We start from the raw sequence: 12,457 nt of genomic DNA, 5'->3' as shown, positions 1-12,457 counted from the left end.
TGTTTAAAAATGAATGAATCTTCTTTATATTTTTTTTCCATTAATATTTGATTCATTAAAATTCTATCCTCTCCTCAAAAGTGGAACAAATAACCAAGGATATTTCCAACAGTTATCCCAACTTAATAGTGAAGTCTTGAAGTTTTGGATAATATTAACTTTTGATTTTTATCTAAGAGTTAAGATTTAAAATTTATACATAAGATTTTTCTCAAAGAATCTTAATCCAACAAATAAACATACATTTTTTGAATTTTACGTCTGTCAAAACAAGTCTATTTCAAAGGTATCGTAAATCGTAATAACTTAGAACATTAAAAATGTGTATTCAAACGATTATAAACATTTTAATAATAAATAGATATAATTATTCACATTTGAATCATTTCTTAACATTTAAATGTGATACTCGAATTCGGATAATAATCTAAAAAAAAGGCAAACAATGTCTAACATTAAACCTTTATGTTTTAACTTGATAGATAAAATTATATAATAAGTGACGAGAATGGTATCCGTGCGTTGCGGCGGTGATGAAGGTGATGGCGGGGCGGTGATGGGGTGATCTACTTGATGGGCTCCGCCCTTAGCCGTACGGGCTCCACCCTCGGATTTAAAAGTTCGTCGAAAGTATATCGGATGACCACTCTAACGAAAGAGCATGAAATTTTAAAAATACTCATATAATTTTTATAATTTATCGATGTACAGTGTTTGAGATAAAAGATTTTGAATGAATTAGAAGAATAAAATAATTTATGGATGAGAGAGAAATAATTGATTGGTTGAGACTTGAATAGAGAGAAAGGGTATTATAGTTATTTTAAGTAATATAGAATATATAAGAGGGGTATTTTGGGGAGGTACTTAAAATCAATACTGAAAATTTAAGTTCAATGTTGAAAATATAGAGGAAAATCTGCTTTGTAATACGAGAGTAAGTACCCGCGCGTTGTGGCAGTGAGATGGTGTGGGTGATAGCTAGGTTATAGAGTGTGATATGTCATAGGAGTTGATATGTCATAGAGTATGATAGTCAAATACTTTAGCCGTACGGACTCCGTCCTCATATTTAAAAATTCGTCGAAAGTATATTGAATGACATCTCTAATGAAAGAGTATGAAATTTTAAGAACACCCATATAATTTTTATAATTTATCGATGTACGATTTTGCAATAAAAATTTTTGAATGAATTGGATGAATAAATGATTTATGGAGGAGAGAGAAAAAAAATGATTAGTTGAGATTTGAGGAGAGAGAAAAGAGTATTATAGTTATTTTAGGTAAATATAGAATGGATATGAGGGACATTTTGGGAAAGTACTTAAAATCAATATTGAAAATTTAAATTCAATGATGAAAATCTAGCTAGAGGCTTTTATTTTATAATATAGTATAGATATAGATAGTACCAAAACCATGATTTCGTTGTTGTCGAGGTTAGTTTCAACATGAACTCTGATTTTTTTTTTCCGAACCATAAATTTCATTAAAATTGCCAGACCATCAAGATGCTAGAGGTGAAAAAAATATCCAAAAGTGAAATTACACCAGTCTTTCCATAACTAGAATAAAGTTTATAACTATTTTGAATCCAAAGAAAAGTTGACAATATAACATCTTCAACGACTTCGAATAAATTAACCTCGGGTGTTCAAAAGATGCTTCATTTCAGCTTTCATCAAACCATGAAAATGACACCTTGTAGAAGCTTGCTCACTTAATATCTTCACAACTTGCAACCGAAGCTCCGAATACCATAGTAAACCATGTAAAAAAGTAATATGATAAAAATATTTTTTTCTTACACTAAAGTTCTTAATGTAAAGATTAGTGTTAACACCGGAATATCCTTAGTATAGCCTCTCTTGAATGATGGACCAAATCGCCAATAACGTGTAACTTAATAGGTAATACGTATGAGCATCTTTATCGCAAATAACTTAAGTTTTTAGGTTCAAATATGAGAGTCCTTACAGAGACAATTGTTGAATGAGTTAGATATGCATCCTACATTATGACCTTGTTTCTGTTTGGGTTTTGATTATCAATTATCAATCATTTTCCCACAAAAATGATAGATCAAAAAAAATAAACAGATCAATGTTGGAGATCGTAATCTCGTTGTTGAAATACGTTAACCAAATGAATTTCGACCAGAAGGAAACTCCATAATTGAAATTCCAAACCTTTTACAACTAAAAGGTAGGCCTTATAAGCTATATGTATAGAAGTCACGAATGTTATAATTGTTTCCTTTCGAATGGAGTAAATAAATAGATTCGTAAAAAAAATGTGCTTCATTATCAATATTTGTATAAATTTTTTTATATCTAGAGATGTAAATTATTTTTCTTAGATAATGAAATACTAGTACTATTGTAACTGAGTTGGATAACTGAAATGACTCAACCCGAAAAAGAGACTTTTTTTTTTTACCCAGGTGTGCCACATGCATATATGCATGTGCCACATTTTTGAGTTAAAGTCGGAACAGAAGCAAATATGTGCCACATGCAATATTTCATGTGCCACATATCCTGACCTTCAGTTTTCCATGTGGCACATCCAAAGTATATGTGCCACACAAATGACCCAAATCCGAATAGAACCAAAACTGTGCCACATACCTTTTCTGTACGTGCCACATATTTTAGCTAAACAACAAAATCACCCATTATGACACTTGACTCAACTTGCAATCCTTAAGACTCATTTCCAAGCTTTCAAACACTGATTATGGACACAATTTGAACTTAAAAAGTAAAGTAATATCCTTACAAACTTCATTCGACCAAATGTACAAAGATAACAAGTCATGGGTACTTTACCCATTTTGTCACATTATCCAAAACATCATTTTAACTTCAAATTTATCAAGACTAGTTACAAACACCACAATGTACAAGTTACATATCCATAAGATTCAAAATGCCAATATTGTACTAAGAGCCATGTGAGGTGGGATGCACTAAGTGTCTAACCAAAAGAATACCATTCTTCTGCGAATGGCCAAAAATACCTTCAACTCAACTAGCACTCCAAAAATCAACACTTCGATTCAACTAGAACTAGTTCCTTCTTCCGGAACCACCTATAAAATGGTAAACAACTAAAAGGTAAGTGAATGCTTAGTATATATGCTTGCATACAATTATATAAACGAAGGAGGGCAATGCACAAAGGTTTATTGCATATAGATTATGGTACCGTCGTGCCAAATCTATAATACTCACATTTGTGCTAACGCATTACATGGATCCATATAAGCAAATGATTACAATCATAATCAAATTATAACAATAACAATGCTCCACATGAGCTATGGCCACTACTTAGGCTCGTAATCAAAGACGACCCCTACTTAGGCTCAACGCCAAATCAATTACCACACACGGAATCCACCATCGTATGGTAATTGACCCGACGAATATACAAATTTATGCAAGTATACTCACCTCCTTCGCGACACAATAAACAAATCAATATAACCGCAATGCACAACAAGCTTTCAACCTATTTAATTCATCATAAACGCATATAAGACAATATTCACCATTTTGGCTACTCAATTTAGCCTTTCAATATTACACTAGCATTCCTAACCCAACCATCTTATTTTGCTATTGAGTTGCACTTATTTCAAAATTTCACTTGATGAATTCAACTCATCAAGTTCATCATCATTCCATTCAACTAGCAAAAATCATCATTCTTTCATAATCAAAGTTTCAATGTCAATCATTCAAAATCTTAATTAAATTCATCATACAACTCAATAACAAACTATAATATACAAGAATTTGGGGGAAATCATACCAAAAATTCAATTCTAATAAAACCCCCCAAAATTGGTGCTTCAAGATCCCTAATTCATAACAAGGAAATTGAAATTAGGCTAAGGGTAATCATTACCTCCAAGAAAGAGTTAGAAATTAGGTTTAGGATTTCAAATTCTTCTTCCTTTTATTTTGAATATTTCAGCCACCATACGCCACCAAAAACCCCCAAATTTTCTTATTGTTATGATTCTTGGATAATAGGATATTATTATTCTTGTTAGTAATGAAGAATTTCTTGATTTGGATTAGAGAAGGAATTGAATTGAGATGAGAAATTTGGAGAAATCAAAAGAAGGATGGAGAAGATGTAGTGGAAGGATGAGTAAGGGAGGATAGGGTGGCTGACACTCTCCTGAGATGCCACGCCCCTCTTAAATTTTATGGGTAGTTTTTACCCGCTATCCGCTAAAGTTCCAACTAAATTAACCCCCTAACCTAAATAAAATACTAGAAACTTATTTTAATGTCAAAACTACAAAAGGGGTTAATTTATTACCTTAAAATCCATGGGTGTTACAATAACGATAGTCACAAGTCACAACTACCTTCTCCAACCTATACATATGGGTTGTTTTTTAGGACATAAGGTGAGTTGATATGTTGAGTACTCAGCATGACATATATATTAAAATGAACTGAAATAAATATAAAAGTATTGTAAATTGCCTGAATAAATGATTCTCATAATAAAACTTATGTTCTTGAGTTTTTTTTTTCAAAAAGAGAAAAGAAAGAATCCAAATGAATTTGAAATAAGTTGAGATTTTGAGTTTTTTTCAAGAATAAAAAGGAAATGAATTGATATAATTTGGAGGTTTCGGGTTTGAGACATAAGAAAGACATTTAAGGGATTTTCACAAATAAAGTTCTCCAGTGAAGTAGGTTTGAGTCCTGCAGAAGGGGCAGGGTTTTACCGCAATTAAATGTCGTGCCTTCGGGCAGTTTAGTTGGGGGTTTCTCCTCCTATTAGGTATTGAGGGTGAGGGGGCTCTTTAGCGCGGACCCGGTTAAGACAACGTAAACTAGATACCCTATTACGAGAGCAAATGATCCACGCCTTTCAAAAAAATATATATATAATTTAAAAAGATCTTTTAGTTGTTTTTGTTTAGTAAATCTTCCTCCTATTTTAGTGTAAAGATGTAATTGAGTGTGAAAAGGATAACACGATACCTACATTACTTATAAAACAGAAGATATTTCCCTTTGCCAATTCCAAGATCGATCCTGGTATATAAACGAATCTGTCAGAAAGGCTGATAATAAAAGGATTGCTTCCAATTTAATTTGTTATGAATAAAATAGGTTGTAGGAGGCAGTAGTATAATGATGAAAAAGGTTTCTTCTTTACACTTGTAAAATTAGTGTTCAACATAAGAGATACTGTTATGCCTAGTTGCATAGGAAATTAAATGATGGAACAAATCGCCAATAGTATGTCACTCAATTGGTGATAAGCAGGGCATCTTCATCACAAATAGCACTTGATCTTATGCTCAAGTCCAAAACCACCCCATAGCCACAATGTTCGAGTCCATCAAGCATGCATCCTACGTTATGGAGAAACATCCGATTATGGGCTGCTTTGGGTAGTAATTTAGTTTTTAGTTTTTGATCAAAATTTTCTTTTAGTGTTCTCAATTTGTAAAACATATAGGATATTAGAATCAGATGTTACAATACAAGGTTAAATATAATTTAGATTAAAGATGGGTCTCGTTAGTTAGTAGGTGCGTTCACTCGGTTCCAATTTATTATGAAGTTTATAAAGATGGTCTAGTTAGTGTAAGTTCTATGCCATTAAATTATTGACGACTGGTGTATATTGTTGGGTTAATCGGGTCATTCACAAGTTACGGGTTACAGGTCAAGCATATAGGTCAGACGGTTTTGACACAGGTTAGCTTTGGCTCCAAGTTTGGAGTAAAAGACCATGTTTATTTAGTGGTTGACTTGGTAAATACTCGTGTTATTACCCAGCCGATTAATATGGAAAAGTGGACGTTGAGGCTTGATTTAGTCTAGCCGAATAGACTAGGGTGTAGTGCCAATGTCTTGACAAATTGGCAAGTTTTGGCAAATTTAGAGCCAATAGAAAAGTGACATGTGGATTAGCCAAATTTTAGCCAAAAAGTAGCTAAAACTAGCCAAAAGGCATGGTGTAGTGGTAAACTTGCCAATTTTTTGGAAAAAAAAACCTAGAGGGAAAAGTATATAAAAAAAAATATATAAGTACATTGCCACATGCATTTTGACAGCCAAACTTGCCACGTGTCCTTACCCAACATTCAATTTCATCGGCCAAAACTAGTCGATGTATCTTGCCAAAACTTGCCGATTAAACTTGCCGAGACAAGCCGATGCATACGCTATAGGATTGCCAAACCGCCGATTCTAGCCGATGCTTTTTGCTGATAAAACAAGCCGACTACACCCTTGCCCCTTGGCCATTTAGGTAGTTTTCTTTATTGTTTATTTTAGTTTCTCGTATTTACATGTAAGGCTATAAATAGCCATTTGTTTTGTTCTATTGTGTCCCCTTTTCATTATCATTACTAATATACAGGAACTTTCAAAAACCATACTCTCCATTTATATACTCACATTATACATATATATTGAGTGTGTTGTGTGTAATTAAGGGCCTGTGAATCCAACATATATAAAGGGTGAATGCCTCCTCCATCTCCCACCAACTGGTGAGGTGGATGCCATTTTCCTACTGCTCCTATCGACCTGTTCCATGGACAATACGAGGAAATCAAGGCTCAAACATGAGATGTCGACCTTAATTTAAATGTCTATTGTCTTGCACCCCTTTTCAGTTGGGCACTGAAAACAGGGACGGACAATCAGAGTTGGACCATTAAAAACAATCGTAGTGTGTTGCTCATTGATGCTACTTTGCATTTCATTTGACAAAAGAAAATTATAAAGGACTCGTGTTTCATGAGTGTTCTTTTAAAAAAGTTGAATGATAGTTAAAAACTAGTAGTTAAAATGAAACTACGGATTTTTGATCAAATATTTGCATTGACCGTGGGTCTTTGCCAGAATGACTCATGCTTTTGTGCTATGTACATGATCTCCTACGTGTTTTGCAAACATAACATGAAACGACATATACTGTACAATTTCACTTAAATCAATTGATAACAAACTTTGATACTTACCTTTTAAGTGTAGTCACTTGGTGGCGAAGATCGTAGCATTCTTTGAATGCCAAATTAACCAAAAGGGATACTCAGTAGTTAGCGACAAAATAAATGCAACACATAATATATTGGCAGCCACATTAACCAAATGACATACTCAGTAGTCAGCAACAAAACAAATTTACCACTAGAAATATTGGCAGCTAATTGCAATTCAAGCAATTTGATGTCTGAAGTCATAAGCTCCAATTGTTAATCATTCATATGAGATTAGCATATTAGCACCCTCATTCCATATCAACCCTCAAGGGTGAAAAGGTTTTCAAAAATAAAAGTAACAAAAATCGTAAAGTCTTTACTCAACTAGATAATGATATTATCACTTCTGTTCGGTTTCGTCAGCCTTGAATTTCATGCTTTGGGGGTGTACCTCTCCATCAACTGAGACAACCTGGTGTTAAACCTTTCCTCTAACCCGATCTCTTCCTTCCAGTGCTTGCTCTTCATTTCAGCCATAGTCTTTTCATGCACTTTCATCAGCTTCTCCCTTTCTTCCTCAAATTGTTTCATTTGGTCATACTTCTCATCACTATATAAACAAAATACTTGGCTCAATACGGTGTATGTTGACTCCTTACAACAACCGAGAAACTATAACTTGTTTATAGAACTTGAGTAATGTGCCAATACCTCATTTCAGGATCCACTTCAGAATAAGCTTGTTCCACCCTCATGCGTTCTTCCTGCTGCAGCTTATCAAACTCGCCTTCTTTCGCATTCCTGGCCTCTATGATCACCTTCAGCTGGTCCTTAAAGAACTGTTCTTGGTAATCCATCTAATTCAAAACACATCATGAAACTAAATTACAAAAAAGGCACAAAACAGTAATGACAATATTATACAATTTTCGCAGGAGGATTTCTAATATAATTATAAATATACCTCTTCCTTGTTTTCTTCATGAAAACGTTTTGTTCTCTCCCTCACCATGCGGTTTTCTTGTTCAGTTTTCCCCAGTCTCTGAGATACCACTCCAAACGACTCTTCCAACGCTTTTGAATGCCTTTGCTCTTTGACAACTTTGTTCTTGTAATAGATCAATTGCTGGTTATCTTCATTCATTTGTTTCAGTTGAGCAACAACCTTTTCTTGGTAAGAAACAATCTCAAACTTCAACTTTGATTTTCCTAAACATATATGAAACAAGTCAAACACATTTCAAAATCTTAAGAACAAAAATGGAAAAAGAAAGAATGACACAGACCATGAGAATGCTGATTAAATAAATCCATATCTTGCTTTGTTGCCATGTAGCCATATAGCTGCCGTTTACCCCCAGGATAGAACAGAATAGGGTGATGATCCCACGCAGCTCTGTCAGTGCCTTGATCTTCAAAATGCTTACATAGTCGCTCAGCTTCAGTGTATCCAATACCAGAGGACTCAAAGATCAGCAAGCTCATACCCCTGTGGCCTCTAGGCCCATATGCATGACGCGCTCTTGCTGCTTCATAAGAGCCAAAGTAATCAAGAAGCTCTTGGTTTCCCATCCCGATCCACTGCAAGGATATTTTTATTTTAGTAAATTCAATTATGACATGAATCAAATATACATTGACAAACACTATTTTGATTAATATACCTTTCCGTTCTCATCTTGCTGAAGGTGTGTATTCATGATGACAACCATCGGTGGCCACACAATCTCCTTGTCTTTAACTGCTGTGAGTCCCTTCCACTGTCCATATGATTCAGTCTTGATTGGTAGCACTGTAGTGCCAATTCTTCTCAGTTCTTCCTCCAAAATAACAGCTAGAGTTCTATGAATCTTTACCCTTTTGGTCCCTTTTGTTTTAGCATGGGTCAACAGAGACTGCAGACCGTTATACCAGTCAATAGCACCTGGACCGTTCAGACAGGCCGGGCAATGCCATTGCCTAGTTGGTTCATTGATCTGTTCAGGAGTGAGGGTATCCAAAGTTGCAAAAAAGGCAGCATACCACTTGTTCTTCTTCATCTCTTCATGGCTTTTTGGCATATCATCGGAATCATACTCGTCACTCAGAATCTCATCATCAGACAAATCAAGCTCGTCTTCAGTTTCATCATTATCTTTAAAAGATTCATCCATACCACAAGGATGAGGACTTGGCACTGGATCATTTTCCAACTTCCTTGCAGGCCTTGAGCTCCAGTTCCATCCACTCTGTAGCGGTGGAGGAATTGCATTTGTGGGATTGTTGTTGCTTCCAGAGTGTGTGAGCATTGGTTTGACTCTAGCACCACCTCTGCCAGTCCTGCCACCCATCTGACTGGCCCACACATTGTTTAGAGACTTGTTCTGTAAGGGTTGAACCCATGGGTTTGGTTTAGGAGTCTGAGAAGCACAATGTTTAGGCAGTTCAACAGTTCCAGCTTTATTCTTGTTCTTTTTGACGATAACCTCCCAACCCGCATCCAAATTCACATCCTGGACTGCCTTGTTCAGCTGGCCAACATCAAAGTTTGAACTCACAGCTATGTTTTTATCTTTGTCAGAAAGAACACCTCCTCCATTAGAACTCATGATTTTCAAACTAGACATGGTGAAAAAAGTATCATCAGAATCTTGTATGAGGAAAGGCAGTGTCAAAGAAACAATCAGGCAGAGAGAAAAAGAAAGTGTGATGCATGTTTATCAGATTAAGGTATGTACATGCAAATAATTCAAACTTTATGAGCTTATCCATTTTCACGAAAATTAGAAAATCCAGAAGTAGAAGCTTAACTAGTTAAATATCAAGAACTAAAAATTGCATAGAACCAAACACAACATAACCAAATAGTATGGTAACCTACTTTGGCAGCCGGTGCGCTTGAACAACCACTTTATTGATTTCACAAGGCAACGGAAATTCACTAGAAATGAGCCAAATACGAGTACAATCCGTCAATGCACCAGTAGATGCATTATTCAGTTGTAGACCATAGATAAGAAGAGAAATGACAATGTAATAGGTGACTTTAAACTTCTCAAGTTCAACTCATTATCATATGGTTTTTAAAACTGTTAGCGTATAGTTGCCGCTATATAAAAAACTATTACTTTCAGATGTTTCAAACCAACAAAGAAAGAAGAATCTGACACAGTTAACATAGAGTTGCAGGTACTTATAAAATCATGCCCAGATCATCATCATAAATTCATATTTCAAGCCAATATGTCGTGATACAATCATTAATAGTTCTGTACTAGTGTTTTGAGACTTTCATTTTGAGCTCCTCGTCATCAAACTTAAAATCCTAACCAAGTTTTTTTAATGCAAACATTTCTCGAGCACTTATACTTTACGATGATCTTGTTACAAATAACTTATATAAAGAAAATACACAGAAAAATTAGACGAAATTGAATATCCATATTCTACAAACAAGTCGAGACTATCTCATCCACAAACACACATACACTGATACACATAGAAATATGTACTAAGCCTAAAGAGGCATCAAGTTATAAAGAAAAAAACAATTGAAACGCAATTTTAGAACATGTAAAATATCCGAAGGAGATACACTACTTTAGTTCTATTGATCGATAGATAATCGGTCAAATCAAGTACGTTAGATACAGATAGAAGCTAAAAACATCCAAGACATGAAATGGATATATCCATATATCTCTGACTCAAATTTATGAGATCATAAAATATGGCAACAAGATTCCTCCAATATTATTATTCTAAACCTGGACATGAGATTTACGCAACTTTTAGCCATATGTAGTAACTGCAATTTTTACACATTTATATACTGACCAATTGCTTTTGTACTTGTTTTTTATGGCTAAATAGCTAAATGTTGCTTTGTACATATCTCCCCCCAAAAACAACGGTTAAGGTGATAAATCATTTTGGTCTAAAACAACAAATAGACGACGATTTAAGAACGAACTTGAAAACAAAAGGAAAAATAGAAGAAAAAAAAAAAACAAAAATACCCTGCTCTATTGGATCCGTACATTTTTTTTTTTTTGAAAAGTTAACTTTTTTATAAACATTAGCCAAATCACCACCAAATAAAATTTCTAAAATAATTAGTAATCACATAAATAAAATGAAATAAAATCACATAGATCCCAATAATACAGAAACACATGGTTATATCTGAAACAAAAAGCAATCCGACGTCGTATTACTCACATAATATAGAGAAAAAACAAAATACACTGTTATATTAGTTATCCGTACAGTTTAGCATAAATTTTTTTGAAATAATTAGTAGTCACAAAAACAAAATGAAATATAATGACACAGATACCGATTATCCAGAAAACACATAGTTATATCTGAAAAAACAACAATCCGACGTCGTTTTACTCACATATATACATATCGTTTTCAAAACACAAACTCACATATATACAAAATTCATCAAAATTTTAAGCATATATAGACTACCTAAAAGAGATAAGATAAGATCCAAAAAGAAATGGAGCAAAATAGCAAAACAATATTTTATTTATGTGTCCGTACACACGCTGGCTCACAGTTAAAAAGCAAAATATACTGAAAACAACCAAAACGACGACGTTTTGAAGCACATGCAGAAGATACATCAGTTTTTTATTTTTTATTTGAGAAAATGTAACATAAAAACAGAGTGAAAAAGGTAAACTACAAATAAACACAAATAGATAGATATACACAATATATATTTTTAAAAAATGAAAAATCTGAAGATGATATAAGGAATGTAGGAGCTACCTGAAGAAGACGGAGTGAGTTTGATGGAAAAAAGCGGCGGCGTTTGAAGTCACGCGCCGCTGTAGAATGGAAAGGAATGTTGTTGGTGGTGGTGGTGGTGAGAGGGAGAGAGTGTGTGTAGGAAAATGACAAACAGTGTTATGCGCCTGAATATATGGTTACAGCTGAATCAAGAGTGACGTGTAATTATTTGTTTTTATTTATAGTTAAGTCCTTAAAGTATTGTATATTTATTGTTTTAGACCTTTGAGTAGGGATCGAAATGTTAAAGTATTTTTTCTTGGAAAGAAAGTTTTTCCGTACAACGAATCATATGTTGACACCTATACAGCTAAAACTGATTAAAAATATTTTCTTTATTTTTTTTTATAAGGATTTGTCAAGTTAGAACATCAATATTGATAGATGTTTTACTTATGTAATGATTGTATTTTTTAATAAAATACAATAATTAAAACTACAAATTTATTATGAGGATAACAAATATGCTGCTAGAAGCATCATACTTTCATTATTTTGTGAGGTAGAGATTTTGTATTTATATATGTGATTTTTATGGGGGAAACATGTTTCTTTCCTACTGCTAAAAGCATATTGATTTTTCCCATTTATTATTAGATTAATAACAAATATTATATTATTAATAAATATACACTAATAAAAATAAGTAGATATATAAGTTATATAAAAAAGTGGTCTTAATGATAAAAATAA

General features: G+C 33.8%; 1 protein-coding gene across 1 annotated transcript; it reads right to left on the bottom strand.

Annotated features, from left to right (window-relative positions):
• Positions 1-7,180: 7,180 nt before the first annotated feature.
• On the bottom strand, positions 7,181-11,864 carry LOC122593334 (protein SUPPRESSOR OF GENE SILENCING 3-like). Its single transcript, XM_043765729.1, has 6 exons — positions 11,744-11,864; positions 8,644-9,577; positions 8,266-8,560; positions 7,944-8,188; positions 7,691-7,836; positions 7,181-7,589 (listed from the first exon to the last, which is right to left on the bottom strand). The coding sequence occupies exons 2-6, from the start codon at positions 9,565-9,567 to the stop codon at positions 7,412-7,414; spliced, it is 1,788 nt and encodes a 595-aa protein (XP_043621664.1). The 5' UTR covers positions 9,568-9,577; positions 11,744-11,864; the 3' UTR covers positions 7,181-7,411.
• Positions 11,865-12,457: the final 593 nt, after the last annotated feature.

Source organism: Erigeron canadensis, chromosome 3 (assembly GCF_010389155.1).
Source record: "Erigeron canadensis isolate Cc75 chromosome 3, C_canadensis_v1, whole genome shotgun sequence".
In the NCBI taxonomy this organism is placed as follows: Eukaryota; Viridiplantae; Streptophyta; class Magnoliopsida; order Asterales; family Asteraceae; genus Erigeron; species Erigeron canadensis.
This window is presented reverse-complemented; position numbering and strand designations above follow the sequence as displayed.